This window comes from Eimeria tenella, genomic scaffold, assembly GCF_000499545.2.
Source record: "Eimeria tenella Houghton genomic scaffold, Eth_scaff229, whole genome shotgun sequence".
NCBI lineage: Eukaryota > Apicomplexa > Conoidasida > Eucoccidiorida > Eimeriidae > Eimeria > Eimeria tenella.
In genome coordinates this window covers 1-15,248 of record NW_013544204.1, presented here as the reverse complement: position 1 = coordinate 15,248, position 15,248 = coordinate 1, and the positions used below count along the sequence as shown (strand labels likewise).

The following is a 15,248-nucleotide window of genomic DNA, read 5'->3' as shown; positions in this document are numbered from 1 at the left end:
AATAAATAAAAACTTACAAGGATAACACTCCGCATAAGTGTCATCATCATCGGCCCCGGCCAGCAGCGCCGAAGGAGCTGTTTTTGCTGCTGCAGCAAAACAAAAAATAAACAAATAAACAAATAATAAATAAATAATAAATTATATAACAAAATAAATAAATAAAAGAAATAATAAATAAATGAATAATATCAAATATTAATGAGTTGGTGGTTGAGAAATCCACGAAAAGGAATAAAATGGAAAAAAATGCAGCTTGAAACTCATCAATAGACCTGTAAACCCTAAACCCTAAACCCTAAACGCTAAACCCTAAACCCTAAACCCCAAACCCTAAACCCTAATCCCTAAACCCTGACGCACATGATAAGGCATCTGGTTTCTTTTCTTGAGCTGCAACACACAAACCAAGCCTCAAACCCCAAACCCTAAACCCTAAACCCTAAACCCTACCCACTGAACATTTAGAATCTGTAAAAGGCGTGAAATTTGCTGGAGACAAAAAGAGACAAAAGGAAGATAAAAAAACAAAAAAGTTAAAAATGCAAAAGGAGACAATTCGGAGGGAAGATAAAAATAAAAAGAAATAAAAATGAAAAAGAAAAGAGACAAAGGAGACGGACAAAAGAAGACAAGAAAGGAGACAAAAAGGACAAAAAAGAGATTAAAAAAGAGACAAAAAGGAGGCAAAGAAGAAACAAAAAAGGACAAAAGAGACAAAAAATGAGATAAACGGAGACAAAAAAGGAGATAAAAGGAGACAACAAAAGAAATAAAAAGGGACACAAAAGGAGATAAAAGGAGACACAAAAGGAGATAAAAAGGAAACAAAAAAGGAGATAAAAAGGGATACAAAAGGGACCAAAGGAGACACAAAAGAAGATAAAAGGAGACACAGAAGAAGATAAAAGGAGACAAAGAAGAAGATGAAACAGGGGTTCAAAAAAGAGACAAAGTTTCAAAAAAAAAGGTCGAGAGGAGACAAAAAGGCCTCAAAAGAGACAAAAAAGATAAAAGGAGACAAAAAAAGTTTCAAACGGAAACAAAGAAATGCTTCAAAAAGAAACAAAAAGTGATTCAAAAAGAGACAAAAAAGGGGACGAAAAGGGCTTCAAAAGGAGACAAAAAAGCTTCAAAGAGAAACAAAAAAGTTTCAAAAATGTTTCAAAAAAGAGACAAAAAAGTTTCAAAAGGGTTTCAAAAAGAGACAAAAGTTTGACGCTGTTTCCGCACTTGTCTGGTCATCTTCAAGTTCCATTTCTCCTTCTTCCCGAATCCAATCAGCTCTAAAAATAAAATAATAAAACAAATAAAATAAATAAAATAAATTATTTTAAATTAATTTAAATTAGTTTAAATTAATAAAAAAACAAAAATAATTATGCTAAATTAATTAAAGAGATTTATTGGAGCATTTGAGGTAAAAAATAAAATTACAAAGCTTTTTAAAAAGGAGAAAAGGCAAAAAGTTGAAAACCTTTTGCCTTCTCATGTAAAACAATAATATAAAATAAAACAAGTAAAGAAAAAAAAAAAGTGGTAAACTCTGCAATAAAACAAATAAAGAAAATAAAAAGAAGTAAGCTCTCGCAAATAACACAGAGAAGAAAAAATGGTTAAAAGAATTAAAAATAAGAACTAAAAATACAAAGAATTAAGTGTGAAAAAAACGAAAAATAAGAAAGAATTAAAAGTAAAGAATTAGAAATATACAAATTAAAAATAAATATAAATGAAAAGAATTAAAACTAAAAGAGAATTAGAATTAAAATTAGAAATAAAAATAAAAAATAAAAAGAAATAAAAATAAAAAGAAATAAAAATAAAAAATGAAAAGCTGACGCTTTGTTTTCTTCTTCTGTTCTTTTTGCTGCTGCTGCTTCCGCCAGAATCGAAGACGCATCGAAGGCGCCAACTCCCGAAAAAATGCTGAAAAAAGAAAAATAAAAATTAGTTAATTTTAATTTAGTTAAAGTGATAAATTAAAAATTAAAATTAGTTCATTACTCGCCAGCAGCAAGAACGGAGCAGCCGCTGCAGCGGCAGCAGCAGCAGCAGCAGCCGTGCAATACGAGCAGCAGCAGCAGCAGCAGCTGTGCAGCAGCTGCTGCAGCAGCAGCTGCAGCATAGCCTGCAACAGCAATGGCAGCTGCGCCAACACCAGCAGCAGCGACAACAGCAGCAACAGGAACAGCAGCAGCAGCAGCAGCAGCAACAGCAACAGCAGCAGCAGCAGCAGCAGCAGCAGCTCACTCTGCTTCTGGCTGATCCGTCCGCCCATTTTCCTCTGCAGCTTTTCCCGTTGGCCTTTTGGGCACTGAAAGAAAAATAAATTAAAATAAAAACAAATAATCAATTAAAAACAATAAAAGTATTATTTAGAATAAAGTGAATTGAAATAAAAACAAATAACTAATTAAAAAACAATAAAAGTATTATTTAAAATAAAGTGAATTGAAATAAAATAACTAATTAAAAAACAATAAAAGTAGTATTTAAAATAAAGTGAATAAATAAAAAAGAATAAATGGGAAATAAATCAAAAATAAATAAATGAAAACCTGAGAAAAGCAAATAATAAACATAAAAACTAAATGGACAAACAAATAATTAATTAAATGAATAAATAATTAAGTGATAAAAAATAAATGAACAGATCAGCAATAAAAATAAATAAATATAAACATAAATACATATAAACTATTAAATATATGAATAATTAAGTGGTAGACGAATAAATAAAAACTAATAATGATAAATGATAAATAATAAACATATAATAAAAATAAAAATAAAAATGAACGAACAAAACAAATAAATAAACAACTAAACATCCAAATAAAAAGCCCCTTCAAAGCCCATGAACCAATTAACCATCATTTGATCATTTATTTATTTCTTTCTTCATTTAAACAATTAAATATAAATAAATAAATAAATAAATAAATAATTACATCTGTCTTCTTTTTTCTTCTTCCGGTTCTCTCTGTGCCATGCCAGCGCCTCCGTGAGTTCCTGAGTCTCAGGTGTACGTACACCGCAGGGGGTGAACAAAATTAAAAAGAAAAATAATTAAATTAAATTAAATTAAATATAAAAAAGAAAAAGCAACTAAATGAAATTAAATCAAAATAAATAAAATTAAATGAAATTCAATCGAAAAGCCATGAAAAAGAAGAAGCAGTTAAATGAAATTACACAAAAATAAAAAGGAAATAACAACTAAATGAAGTTACATAAAAAGGAATAAAAGAAAAAAATAAGTGAAATCAAATAAATAAATAAAAAGAAAAACAATTAAACGAAATCGAATAAAAAGAAATTAAAAAACCAAAAAAGTTTCAACTTCCTCCAAATGGAAAAAAGAAAAAACAAGAAGCAAATAAACAAAAGACAAGTAAACAATAACGAGACAAACAAATAAAACAATAGAATAAATTAATTAATTAATTAATTAATTAATCAGATAAATAAATAAATAAATAATTTATAACGCACCCTTAGAACCTTCGACTGCACAGGGGCAGGCTGGCATTTGCTGCTGCTGCTGCTGCTGCTGTCGCTGCTGTCCGAGAGCAGCGCGCTGCGGCGCAACAGCGTGGGCAGGTAGCCACCAGTAGCAGCAGCAGCAGCAGCAGCAGCAGCAGCAGGACCCACAGCATAGCAGTAGGCTAAGCAGCCGCCCCCGAAATTAACTTTTGAAGGAGAAGCAGCTAAAGAGAGACCCTGAGAATAAAATAAATTAAAAAATTAAATTAAATAACTTGCTTCACTTTAAAGCAGCAGCAGCAGCAGCAACAGCAGCAGCAATAGCAGCAGCAGCAGCAGAGGCACCAGCAGCAATAGCAGCAGCAAAAGTACACCACTAGCACGCCGGCCGCAACGCCAGCAGCAGAAACAGCAGCAGCAGCAGCAGCAGCAGCCACCGGACAAAACCCTAGAACCTAAACCCTAAACCCTAAATCCCAAACCCTCATGCCCAAAGCCGAGAGCCCAAGCCCCAACGCGCTAAACCCTAACCCCTGAACCCTAGACTCTAAACTCCAAACCCTAAACCATAAACCCTAAACCCTAAACCCTAAACCCTAGTTACCGCGAGGAGTCGGAGTTCCATGTGTTTGAGTTTTTCAGCAAATCTGACTGCGTGGGGGTGAAGTCCATTAAGCAGCAGCTGGAGGGCTTTTCTGAGATTAGGGTTTGCTGCTAAGGGTCTGCGCTGCTGCTGCTGCTGCTGCTGCTGGCCGTCTGCTGCTGGCGAGCCTGCTGCTGCTGCTGCTGCTGCTTGCCGCTGCTGCTCCTTGCTCAGCTCCGCCCGCACTTTGTTCAGCAGCACAACGTCAAGACCTTTCACCAAGTGAGTGTGGTCCACATCTCCTCCCTTGAAAATAAAAAGGAAAATAAAAAGAAAATAAAAAAGAATAAAAATAATAAAAAGCAAAACAAACGCAGCAGCAAAAGTGGTCCACTGGCGGACCACTGGCAGCAGCACAGCAGCGCAGCAGCCGCACCAGCAGCAGCAGCAGCGCAGCAGCTGCACCAGCAGCAGCAGCGCAGCAGCAGCAGCAGCAGCGCAGCAGATGCAGCAAAGGAGCCAAAAGGGCGAGTTTTGCTGCATGCAACTAGCGAAAAGTGGAGTTAGATAGACCGTTCAAAAGCCGGAATTACGGAGAACAATTCTGGAAAAAGAAATCACAAAAGGGATAATTAGTTATTTCAAAAAAAGAAATTTACGAGAAACTTCGACTCCTCAACAGTCCTCTCCTTCAGCTCCGCCAGCTCGTCCGCCACGTGGGCGTAGAAGCTCTCCTTTTGCTTCCGCCGCTCCTCCGCGCGGTCTCGATAAGCATTTCCTTTGTTGTCTCCTGAATAAATAAATAAATAAATAAATAAATAAATAAATAAATTTATTTATTCATTTATTTATTTCTGAGCAGCTCACGAGCTTCAAAACGATCTGCGTAAGTGCCGCAGCAGCAGCAGCTGCAGCAGCAGCAGCAACAGCAGCAGCAGAGCGTCAGCAGCCGCAACAGCAGAAGCAGCACTGCCGCAACAGCAGCAGCACCGTCAGCAGCAGCAGCAGCTCCGGAAGCGCAACAACTGCGACATCCACAGCAGCATCAGCAGCAGCAGCAGCAACAGCAGCAGCAGCTCTAGCGGCGCAACAACAGCGACATCCACAGCAGCAGCAGCAGCAACAGCAGCAAACCAGCAGCAGCAGCAGCAGCAAGCTACCTTCATCCTTTTGGGCTCGGAGTTGTTTCCTCTTTAGAATTTCCTTGTACCTTTCTCTTCTGCGTATTTGTGCTTCGCTGATTTGGCCCGGAGTTCTCTGCTGCTGCTGCTTCTTTCTGCAAGAAACAGCAAACGCCCATGATGCTGCTGCTGCTGCAGCAGCAGCTGGTGCTGCTGCTGCTGCTGCAGTAGCAGCTGCTGCTGCTGCGGCTACAACTGCTGCTGTCGTGGCAGCACGTGCTGTTGCTGCAGCTACAGCTGCTGTTGCTGCTACCAAACTGCTGCAGCAGCAGCAGCTGCCGCTGCCCAAACTGCTGCTCCCGTAGCGGCGACTGCTGTTGCTGCTGCTCAAACTGCTGCTGCTGCTGCTGCTCTATGCTGCGAGTTGACTAGCCATGCAGTCAAATCTCTCCTTTTTGTTTCACTCTTCCTTCAAGTTGCATAATTGATCTTTTACCATTTATTTACTTATTTGTTTATTTTTAATTTATTTATTTATTCATTTTCTGACCTGTGCTGTTTCGTGCTGGCCAAGACAGAAGCGTCGGCCTCGTTGAGCAGCTGCCGGAAGTCGTTGTTGGTCAAAGACATTTTTAAAAATAAAAATAAATAAATAAATAAATAAATAAATAGTGTAGCCGCTGCTGCTGCTGCTGCTGCGGTAGTATTTGCGGCTGCTGCTTCTGTGGTAGTATTTGCGGCTGCTGCTTCTGCGCCTTGAGCAGATGCTGCTGCTGACGTTGAGGCTGCTGCTGCTCGTCCTTTGTTGCTGCTGCTGCTGTTGCTGCTGCTGCTGCCGTTGCTGCTGCTGTCGCTAATGGAGCGGCTGCTGTTGCTGCCGCAGCAACAGCAGCAACTAGCTGCTGCTGCTCTCGGTCAGTGCAGTTGGAAGGAAAAGCAAGCAACAGCAGCAGCGGCTGCCATTCAGCAGCAACAGACAGCTCTGCTGCTGCTTTTAATTGCTAAATAAAAATAAAATAAACTCTTGAGAGTCAAGGAAGAAGCAGCATTTCAAAGCAGCAGCAGAGAACAACCACAGGAGGAGGCGCTGCTGCTGCTGCTGCTACAGAGGCTGCCCTTTCTGCTGCAGTTTATCCGGTTAAAATAGTTTTGTTTGACCACTTTTAGATAAATAAATTAAAATTATTCATTTTTATCTGAAAGAGGAAGCAAAACAGCCGCGCGAAACCATCAGAAGGCCCCATGCAGCCCCGGGGGCCCCCCTGCAGCAGCAGCAGCAGCAGCAACAGCAACAGCAGCAGCAGCAGGTGCACGATATGAGCTACTGCTTAGTTAAGAGAATGTTTTCCTGCAGCAGCAAAAAGCCTGTAGGCGGGGAGACAGCTAAAGAGCCCTCAATTCGCGTAACAGCGGCCAACAGAGATATCTGTATCTAACTGCTGCTGCTGCTGCTGCTGTTGCTGCTGCTGCTGCGCTGCTGCATCCGCCGGAGAAACTGGGGGCCCCTGGGGGCCCCCGGCGGGCCCCTGCTGGCTCATAGCTTTGAAATCAGAGGAAGACAATAAGGTGTAATAAATAAATATGTTTCTGGCGAAGAGATAAAGTCAAAAGGCTGGTGTTGCTGCTGCTGCTGCTGCTGCTGACGACGACTTCCCGCAGCCGCAGCAGCAGCAACAGCAGCAGCAGCAGCAGCAGCAACTTGTACGCTTTGGAGTCGGTGACATGTTACCCGCAGCCTTTTGCTGCACCAGCTCCCCTCTTCACTCCGGGGCCCCACGTCAGTTTACTATTTAATTATTAATTAATTAATTAATCAATTATTTAATTTAATTAAATTAATTAATTTAATTAACTAAACTTATTAATTAATTAATTAATTAATTAATTATATTATTTAGTTTAATGTGTTTAGTTACAAACAGAAGTCTCATGGCTGGTGCCTTCGGCCTATTTGTGCTTCTTCTTCCATTATTATTGCTGCTGCTGCTGCTGTGCTGCTGCTGCTGCTTTTGTGTTGCTGCTGCTGCTGTCTTGCTGCTGCTGCTGTTGCTGCTGCTGCTGCTGCTGCAGGTTCTGGAGCAGGTGGCGAAGACCCGTGTGCTGGTTGTGGGCGCTGGCGGCCTGGGTAGATAAATAAATAAATAAAAATAAATAAATAAAAATAAATAAAATAAAATAAAATAAATAAAATAAAATAAATAAACAAAATATAAATAATTACAAATTGCTAATTATAAGCTGCAGCAAATGCAGCCTTAAGATAAGTAGCTTCGCCTGTCTTTCTTTATCTGCTGCTGCAGCTGAAATGCTGCTGCTGCTGCTGATTCGCCGTTGCTGCTGCTGCTGCTGCTGCCGCTGCTGCGGAATTGCCGTTGCTGCTGCTACTGCTGCGACTGCTGCTGCTACTGTTGCTGCTTCTACTGCTGCTGCTGCTGCTGTGACTGCTGCTACTGTTGCTGCTGTGACTGCTGCTGCTACTGCTGCTGCTGCTACTGCTGCTGCTGTTACGTCTGCTGCTGCTGCTGCTGTGACTGCTGCTGCTGCTACTGCTGCAGCTGCTGTGACTGCTGCTACTGCTGCAGGTGCTGTGGCTGCTGCTACTGCTGCAGGTGCTGTGACTGCTGCTACTGCTGCAGTTGCTGTGACTGCTGCTGCTGCTGCTGCAGGGTGCGAGGTGCTGAAGCTGCTGTGCGTGTCTGGCTTCCGGCGAATTGCTGCAGTGGATATGGACACTGTCTCCTTTTCGAATTTGCACCGCCAGTGTCTCTTTGCTGCAGCAGATGTTGGCAGCAGCAAAGCAGCAGCAGCAGCAGCAGCACTCAACACCAGGTTCCACCACCTCGGCGTCACCATCGAGCCGTCAGTCCCCACGCTCCTGCTGCTGCTGCTGCTGCTGCTGCGCCGTTGCTGCTGCTGGCTGAAACGTTGAACCGCTGCCGCGCTGCTGCTGCTGCTGCTGCTGTAGCTGCAGCAAACTGCAGGTGAACCTCTTTTCTTTCCTTCGTTCTTGGAATTATGATTGCTGCTGCTGCTGCTGCTGCTGCTGCAGTCACTGCAGCAAGCTGCAGGCGAAGCCCTTGTCTTTTTTTCGTTCTTTTGAAATTATAATTGGGGCCCTCGACTGCGTGGAGACTCGCAGGTGGCTCAACGCCACAGTCCACCAACTCGTAAACAAACCTGCTGCTGCTGCTGCTGCTGCTGCTGCTGTTGGCGCTGCTGCTGCTGCTGCTGCTGTTTGTTTTTGGTTTCCCCCTTTCTTGCCTGCCCAGAGTCCCCGCACGCGCCCCCCGTGCCCCACCTGCTGCTGCCGCCGCTGCCGCCGCCGCTGCTGCTGCTGCTGCTGCTGCTGCTGCTGCTGCTGCAGGTGGAGCGGGACAGCAGCGGGGCAGCAGTTGTGGGGTCTGCCCCGCTGCTGCTGGACGGCGGCAGCGAAGGGCTGAAGGGACAAATGAGACTTTTCATTCCGGGTGTCTCCTCCTGCTACGAGTGCGGCTTGGGGCTCCTCACCCCCCAGGTCCTCTTTGCTGCTGCTGCTGCTGCTGCTGCTGCTGCTGCTGCTGCTGCTGCTGCTGCTGCTGCTGCTGCTGCTGCTGCTGCTGGTGTGCTGCTGGTGTGCTGCTGCGGCTGTGCTGCTGCTTGGCTGTTTCTGCTGCTGGTGAGGCTGGGCTGCTGCTTTGCTGCTGATGCTCTGCTGTTCCTCATGCTCGTGCTGCTGTTCTGCTGCTGCTGCTGCTGCTGCTGCTGCAGGTGACCTATCCTTTGTGTACTATTGCTTCGACTCCCCGGCAGCCAGAGCACTGCGTTGGTAAATAAAACAAAATAAAAATAAATAAATCGTTTTTATTTTTATTTTCCTTTTTTGCAAATTTACAAATAAATGAAAATGAAAATATTAAGAATAGATTATTTATTGCTGCTCATTATCTACTAATTTTTTATTGTCTATTCAAATTTATTATTAGTAGTTTTATTATTACTTGTTATTAATAAACTAATTGATTGATTTGTTTTTATTATTTATTCATTACTATTATCTATTTACTTATTAGTCTTTATTTATTTATTTATCTTTTCATTTTATTTATTTATTTATTTATTTATTTATTTATTTATTTATTTATTTATTTTTCTCAGCTTACTGCATGATGGTGCAGTGGCCGCAAGAACACCCGGAGGAGCCTTTGGTAAAAAAGAATTAAATAATAAAAATAAGTAAATAATAATTTAAATAAATTATTATTTATTTAAATAATAATTTAAATAAATAGAAAGAAGTAAATAATAATGTAATTAAAAATAATTAAATAGTAATTAAAAAGAACAAGTTAAATAATTGAAATAATTAAATAACAATTAAAAGTAATTACAAACAAACAAACAGCAATTCAAATGATTAGCAAAATAATTAAATATTAACTAATTACAGATAATTAAATAACATTTTAAATAATTAAAAACAATTAGGACAATTATTATTTATTTATTTCAATTAAAATCTTTATTTTCAAATAAAAGAAAAATGAAAAAAGCAAATTGCTGCTGCGCTGCAGCTGCAACTCCAAACTGCCATTTTCTTCATTTTTCATTTTCTCACTTACTACAACTACCATTATAAATAAATAAATTAATTAATTAATTAATTAATCAATTGATTAATTAATTAATTAATTAATTATTATTTATAGGACCCCGACAAAGAGTCTCATTTGGCCTGGCTCTTATTTGCTGCTAAAGAAAGAGCAGCAGCTTTTCACATCCACGGCGTCGACCGCCGCCTTGTCCTAGGCGTCGCAAAAGTTAGCTGCTGCTGCTGCTGCTGCTGCTGCTGGTGTTGCTGCTGTTGCTGCTGCTGCTGCTGCTAGTATTGGCGCTGCTGCTGGTGGTGTTGGCGCTGCTGCTGCTGCTTCTAGTGCCGGCGCTGCTGCTGCCTTTACTGCTGCTGTTGCTGCTGCTGCTGCTAGTATTAGCGCTGCTGATGCTGCTAGTCCTGGCACTGCTGCTGGTCTTGCTGCTGCTGATACTGGCGCCGCTGCTGCTGCTGGTACTGGCGCTGCTGCTGGTGCGGCTGTTTGGGCTGCTGCGGCTGCTGCTGCTGGCGCTGCTGCGGCTGCTGCTGTTGCTGCTGCTGTTGCTGTTGGGTGTGCTCACTCAGTGGGAGTGCTGCTGCTGCAACAGAAGCAGCAGCAGCAGCAGCAGCAGAGCTGCTGCTGCTGCTCCTGTTGCAGCAGCAGCAGGAGAGCTGCTGCAGCTGCCGTTTTCGGGTCAAATTAAAAGGGTGTTTATTTGAAAATGGATTTTAAATCAATAATTGAATTATTTTTCAATTTAATTCTCAATTTAAATTTATTTGTTTGTTTTGCTGCTGCTGCAGGGCCTCGTGCCTGCAGTATCCAGCACCAACGGTGCTGTTGCTGCACTGCTGCTGCTGGAGGCTTTTCGCTTTGTTGCATTTTGCTGCTGCAGCGCAGCAGACAGCAGCAGCAAAGGAGACATTGAAAATTATATTCTTTTTCAAGGAGACTCGCAAACCTACATGCACACCTTCTCCTTGCAAGCCAACCCTGTCTGCTGCTGCTGCTGCTGCTGCTGCTGATGTTGCTGTGGCTGCTGCTACTTCTGGGAATGCTTTTGTTGTCGCTTTTGCTGCTGCTGCTGCTGGAGGTCTTGTTACTGCTGCTGCTGCGCTTGCTGCTGCCGCTGCTGGAAAAGTTGCTGCTGCAGGTCCTGCTGCTGCGCTGCAGCACCAAGTGTTTAGGGTTTAGGGTTTAGGGTTTGGGGCGCTGCAGGAATGCATTGTTTGCCAGCAGCAGCAGCTGCTGCTGCACGTGAAGAAAGAAATGCTGCTGCAGCAGCTTTTAGACGAAATAAAAAATAAATTCTTTTTTGATAAACCTTCGCTGCGGGGCCCCACAGTGAGTTCTTTTGCATTAAATTTAAAATCATTTTTTAAAACAAAAGAATTAAAATAAATATTGTTTATTTATTTATTTATACTTCTTTACATTTATTTATTATTTGTTTATTTGTTTATTATTTCTATTATTTATTTTTCATTTCGTAAGCTTATTTTTAGCTACTTGCTTGTCTATTAGCCACTTGCTTATCTATTTGCCATTCACATATTTATTTTTATAATTAATTAATTAATTTTTATTTATTTATTTATTTATTTATTTATTTTTATTTTTATTTTTATTTGTTTAGGAATTTCTTTATATAGAGAATCCGCCGTCTTTGCGTTCGCAGCATCTTTGGAAGCTGCAGCAAACTTTGGGGTTTGTTAAAACAAAAACAAATGATTTATTTATTTTTAATTAGTTCATTTTTAATTTATTTATTTTAAATTAATTTATTTTCAATTTATTTCTTTATTTGTTGTCATTTTAATCAATTGCTGCTCAGTTAGCCGCTCTTTGCCGCTTTTTGCCCGTTTGCAGCAGCAGCAGCAGCAGCATTCATTTTGCTGCTGCTGCTGCTGCAGCAGCTGCAGCAGCAGCTGCAGCAGCAGTAGCAGCAGCAGCAAAATGAATTAAATTGAATTGTTTGTTTGTTCAGGGAATTAATTGAAAAAGGATTTATTTTGGAAAATTCTTTTTTGCTGCTGACGGCGCCTTCGCTGCCATCAGCTGTGAAGTTGAAACTTATTTTTGAAAATTAAAATTCAAAAGGTTTCTTTTATTTATTTCTTTTTTAATTTTAATTCTATTTGTTTATTGTTATAATTAATTATAATTTTAATTCTATTTGTTTATTATTATCCTCAATTATAATTCTAATGTATTATAATTAATTATAGTTTTAATTCTATTTGTAATAATAATAATTGATTATTATTATTACAATTACAATTATAATTAATTGGAATTATGACAAATTAAAATTAGAATTATAACTTTAATTAATTACAATTATAATTTTATAATTATAATTTTACAAATTAAGATTATAATTATAATTAACTATAATTATAATTCTAATTTTAATTTGTTGCAGTTAATTATAATTGTAATTGTAATAAATGAACTAATAAATAAAGGGGCAAAAAAAGAAAAGTACAAAAAGAAATTAATAAAAAAGCCACTTATAAATTACAGTCGAACAAGTAAATAAAGAAATAAATAAATAATTAAATAATAGATAGATAAATAAATAAATGTATTTATTGAATGTAATATAAATAAATATACCTATTTTTATTACATTTATGTATTTATTTATCTATTGAAAAAAAAAGACAAAAGGGACAAAGAGACAATTTTGGAAAGAGACTTTTATCTCTCTTGAATTTCTTTTTTAAATCAAAAAAAGACTTTAATTTTATTTATTTTTGAACTTTTCAAAAACGAATTTAAATTAAAACAAACAAAACTCTGTCTTCTTTTTAATTCTTTTTCTTTTTTTTAATCTCCTTTATATTTCCTTTTTAATTCTATTTTAATTTACTATTTATTTCTTTTGGAATCTCTTTTTAGGCTTTTCTTCCATAATGTAATTCAGTAGAGTTTTCAAATATCTTTTAAAATATCCTTTTAGTATTTTGAAATCGGTTTTTAAATATCTGCTTAAATTTTCCTTTTAAAACATCTTTTTGGAATATCTTTTTGAAGTCTTCTAGTTTTTTATTTAGACTTTTCTTGAAAAATATTTCTTCAGAATATCTTTCAGAGTTTCTTTCCAAAAGACTTTTTTAAAAAGATTTTTTTTGAATATTTTCTAATTCTGTCTTCTTAAAATCTTTTTCAAAAGTTCCTCTTAATAAAAATATCTTAAAAGTTTTCTTTAATTGACTCTTTTGAAAGTATTTTTGTAAAGTTTTTCTATTTAAAAATGTCCCTTCTACATAAATAAAAGATGTTTTAAAAACTTTTATTATTTTTTTTTATTTTTGTCCTCCAAGACGCCAGCTGTACGTACATACACCCCAGAGCCCTGCAAAGCGTTTATAATTTCATTTTCACTTTTATTTAAATTTCGTTTTTCGAGAATTTCTTTAAAGACAAAATGCTCTCCACACGAAAGAAATGACGGACACGCAGGATATCTGCTGCTGCAGCTGCTGCTGTTGCCGCTGCTGTTACACCAGCAGCAGCTGCTGCTGCTTTTGCTGCTGCAGCAGTTGCTTTTGCTGCTGCTGCAGCTGCTTTTGCTGCTGCTGCAGCTGCTTTTGCTGCTGCTGCTGCAGCTGCTTTTGCTGCTGCAGCAGCTGTTTTTGCTGCTTCTGCAGCTGCCAAAGGTCTGTATAAAATGAGTTTCGGGTTTTAAAAGTTGGGATGATTTCACTTGAGGTGTACGTACACCTGGGAACACCCACGTGATATCTTTTGAACTTTTTGTGTTTTGACGCTCCAGAAAGAGTTTTAATAATTATTTGAAATGTTTAATAATTATTAACTTTTAAATGTATGATTTGGAGTTTATTTAAATCTAAATCCTCGGAAAAACAGCAAAAAGCGTCTTCTCCGAGTTTCATAAAACTGCGTCGGGGGCTCCGATGGTTTTTTATTTTTATTTTTCATTTTCTTTTTATTTCTTCTTTTTCCGCCACTTTGCTGCTGACGCAATCAAACAAAACACAAAATAAAGCCCCTAATATTTCACCTGCACACACAGCAGCACCAGCAGCAGCAAGAACAGCAGCACCAGCAGCAAGAGCATCAGCAGCAACAGCAAGAACGTCAGCAGCAGCAGCAGCAGCAGCAGCAGGAGAATGCGGATTTGTCGCACGTGTATCAGTCGTCGCTTTCTTCTTCTGCTTCTGCTGCCTTGGGGGACTGTTGCGCTGCTGCTGCTGCTGCTGCTGCTGCTTTGAATGAAATATCTTTTAATTTCAAACATCCAACAAATCCAAAATTAATCCATTTAGATCCCGACAGCAGCAGCAAGTTCCCTTCGGCCCCCAGCACCCACAGCCTGTTGCGGGTGTCGAAGGCGAAGTCCACAGGCCGCAGCGCCCCGGGGATTTCCTGAATTCGCGAAAATAGAACCAATTTCCCCCCAATTAAGTGGATTTTTGCGGCAATTGAGGATAATTATTAAACGCAATTCATAATTTCCGAAAAGTCAACAAGAATGCAGAAAAAACGAGCCTAAACGAACACTTTTCACCCTCAATTTCAACATTTCGCGCTTGCACTCCGGAGTTTTAGAATGCGTGGAAATAGAGGCAAATCGAGTGGAAGTAAGAGAAATTTGAGGGAAATACGTTGAAATTAATTAAAATAAATGAAGTTTGATTGAAATTGGTGATTATTAGTGAAAAGAAAATGAAAAATGAACAAAAATCGACGAAAAAAGAAAGAAAATGGACGCCAAACAAAACAACGGCCAAACCAAACCAAAAAGCCAAACAAATTGCAAACAAAGAAATAAAAAGAATAAAGGAAATAGAACGTAAATAAAAACAAACAAAAGAGAACAGAAAAGAAGTAAAAAAGTGATAAAAAAGAATAAAAAGGACACTAGACAGAACCAAAAAGAGATAAAAAGCAGCAAAAAAGCACAAAAAAGGAGCAAAAAAAGACCAAAGCCAGCAAAAGAGACTAAAAAAATAAAAGAGAAACAAAAGGAGTAAAAAAGAAGCCAAAAGAGCAAAAAGCAGAAACAAAAAGAGTAAAAAAGAACCAAAAAGAAAAAAAAAGACCTTAATGTCCCAGTCTTTTTCTTCTTCGCTCCACACTGCGAGTTCACTCGCAGCATTGAGGGCCCAAAGATTTCCTTTTCTGTCGAACTCAATTGTCTTCAATTTGTGAAACCCTTTTTGTTCTTTTGTCTCCAACGAAAACCCTCCCCAACGCAGCAACTCCCCCTGAAACCACGCACCAACTCCCCCTTTTAGGGTTTAGACTTTGCAACGCCACCGCACTACTCCCCCTTTTAGGGTTTAGGCTTTGCAACGCCACCACACTACTCCCACTTTTAGGGTTTGGCGTTTAGAGGGGGGCCACATTATTCACCGTTCTAGGGTTTCGGGTTTTAAGGTGGGTTTGGGGTTTACAAGGGGGGCCTAGGGTTTAGGGGTTCAATCTAGGGTTTAGGGCTAGGGTTTAGGGCTTTTC

General features: G+C 39.3%; 2 protein-coding genes across 2 annotated transcripts; both read right to left on the bottom strand.

The window, feature by feature from the left end:
* Positions 1 to 1,233: 1,233 nt before the first annotated feature.
* ETH_00016200 (uncharacterized protein) lies at positions 1,234 to 5,823 on the bottom strand (the record flags this gene model as incomplete). The annotated part of the gene is made up of 9 exons (XM_013379345.1): positions 1,234 to 1,286; positions 1,843 to 1,929; positions 2,254 to 2,317; positions 2,955 to 3,015; positions 3,499 to 3,726; positions 4,094 to 4,378; positions 4,732 to 4,862; positions 5,233 to 5,348; positions 5,744 to 5,823. Coding segments are annotated over 9 exons (1,105 nt in total), but the record flags the coding sequence as incomplete, so codon positions are not given.
* Positions 5,824 to 13,922: 8,099 nt separating this feature from the next.
* Positions 13,923 to 14,998, bottom strand: ETH_00016195 (uncharacterized protein; the record flags this gene model as incomplete). The annotated part of the gene is made up of 2 exons (XM_013379344.1): positions 13,923 to 14,156; positions 14,834 to 14,998. Coding segments are annotated over 2 exons (399 nt in total), but the record flags the coding sequence as incomplete, so codon positions are not given.
* Positions 14,999 to 15,248: the final 250 nt, after the last annotated feature.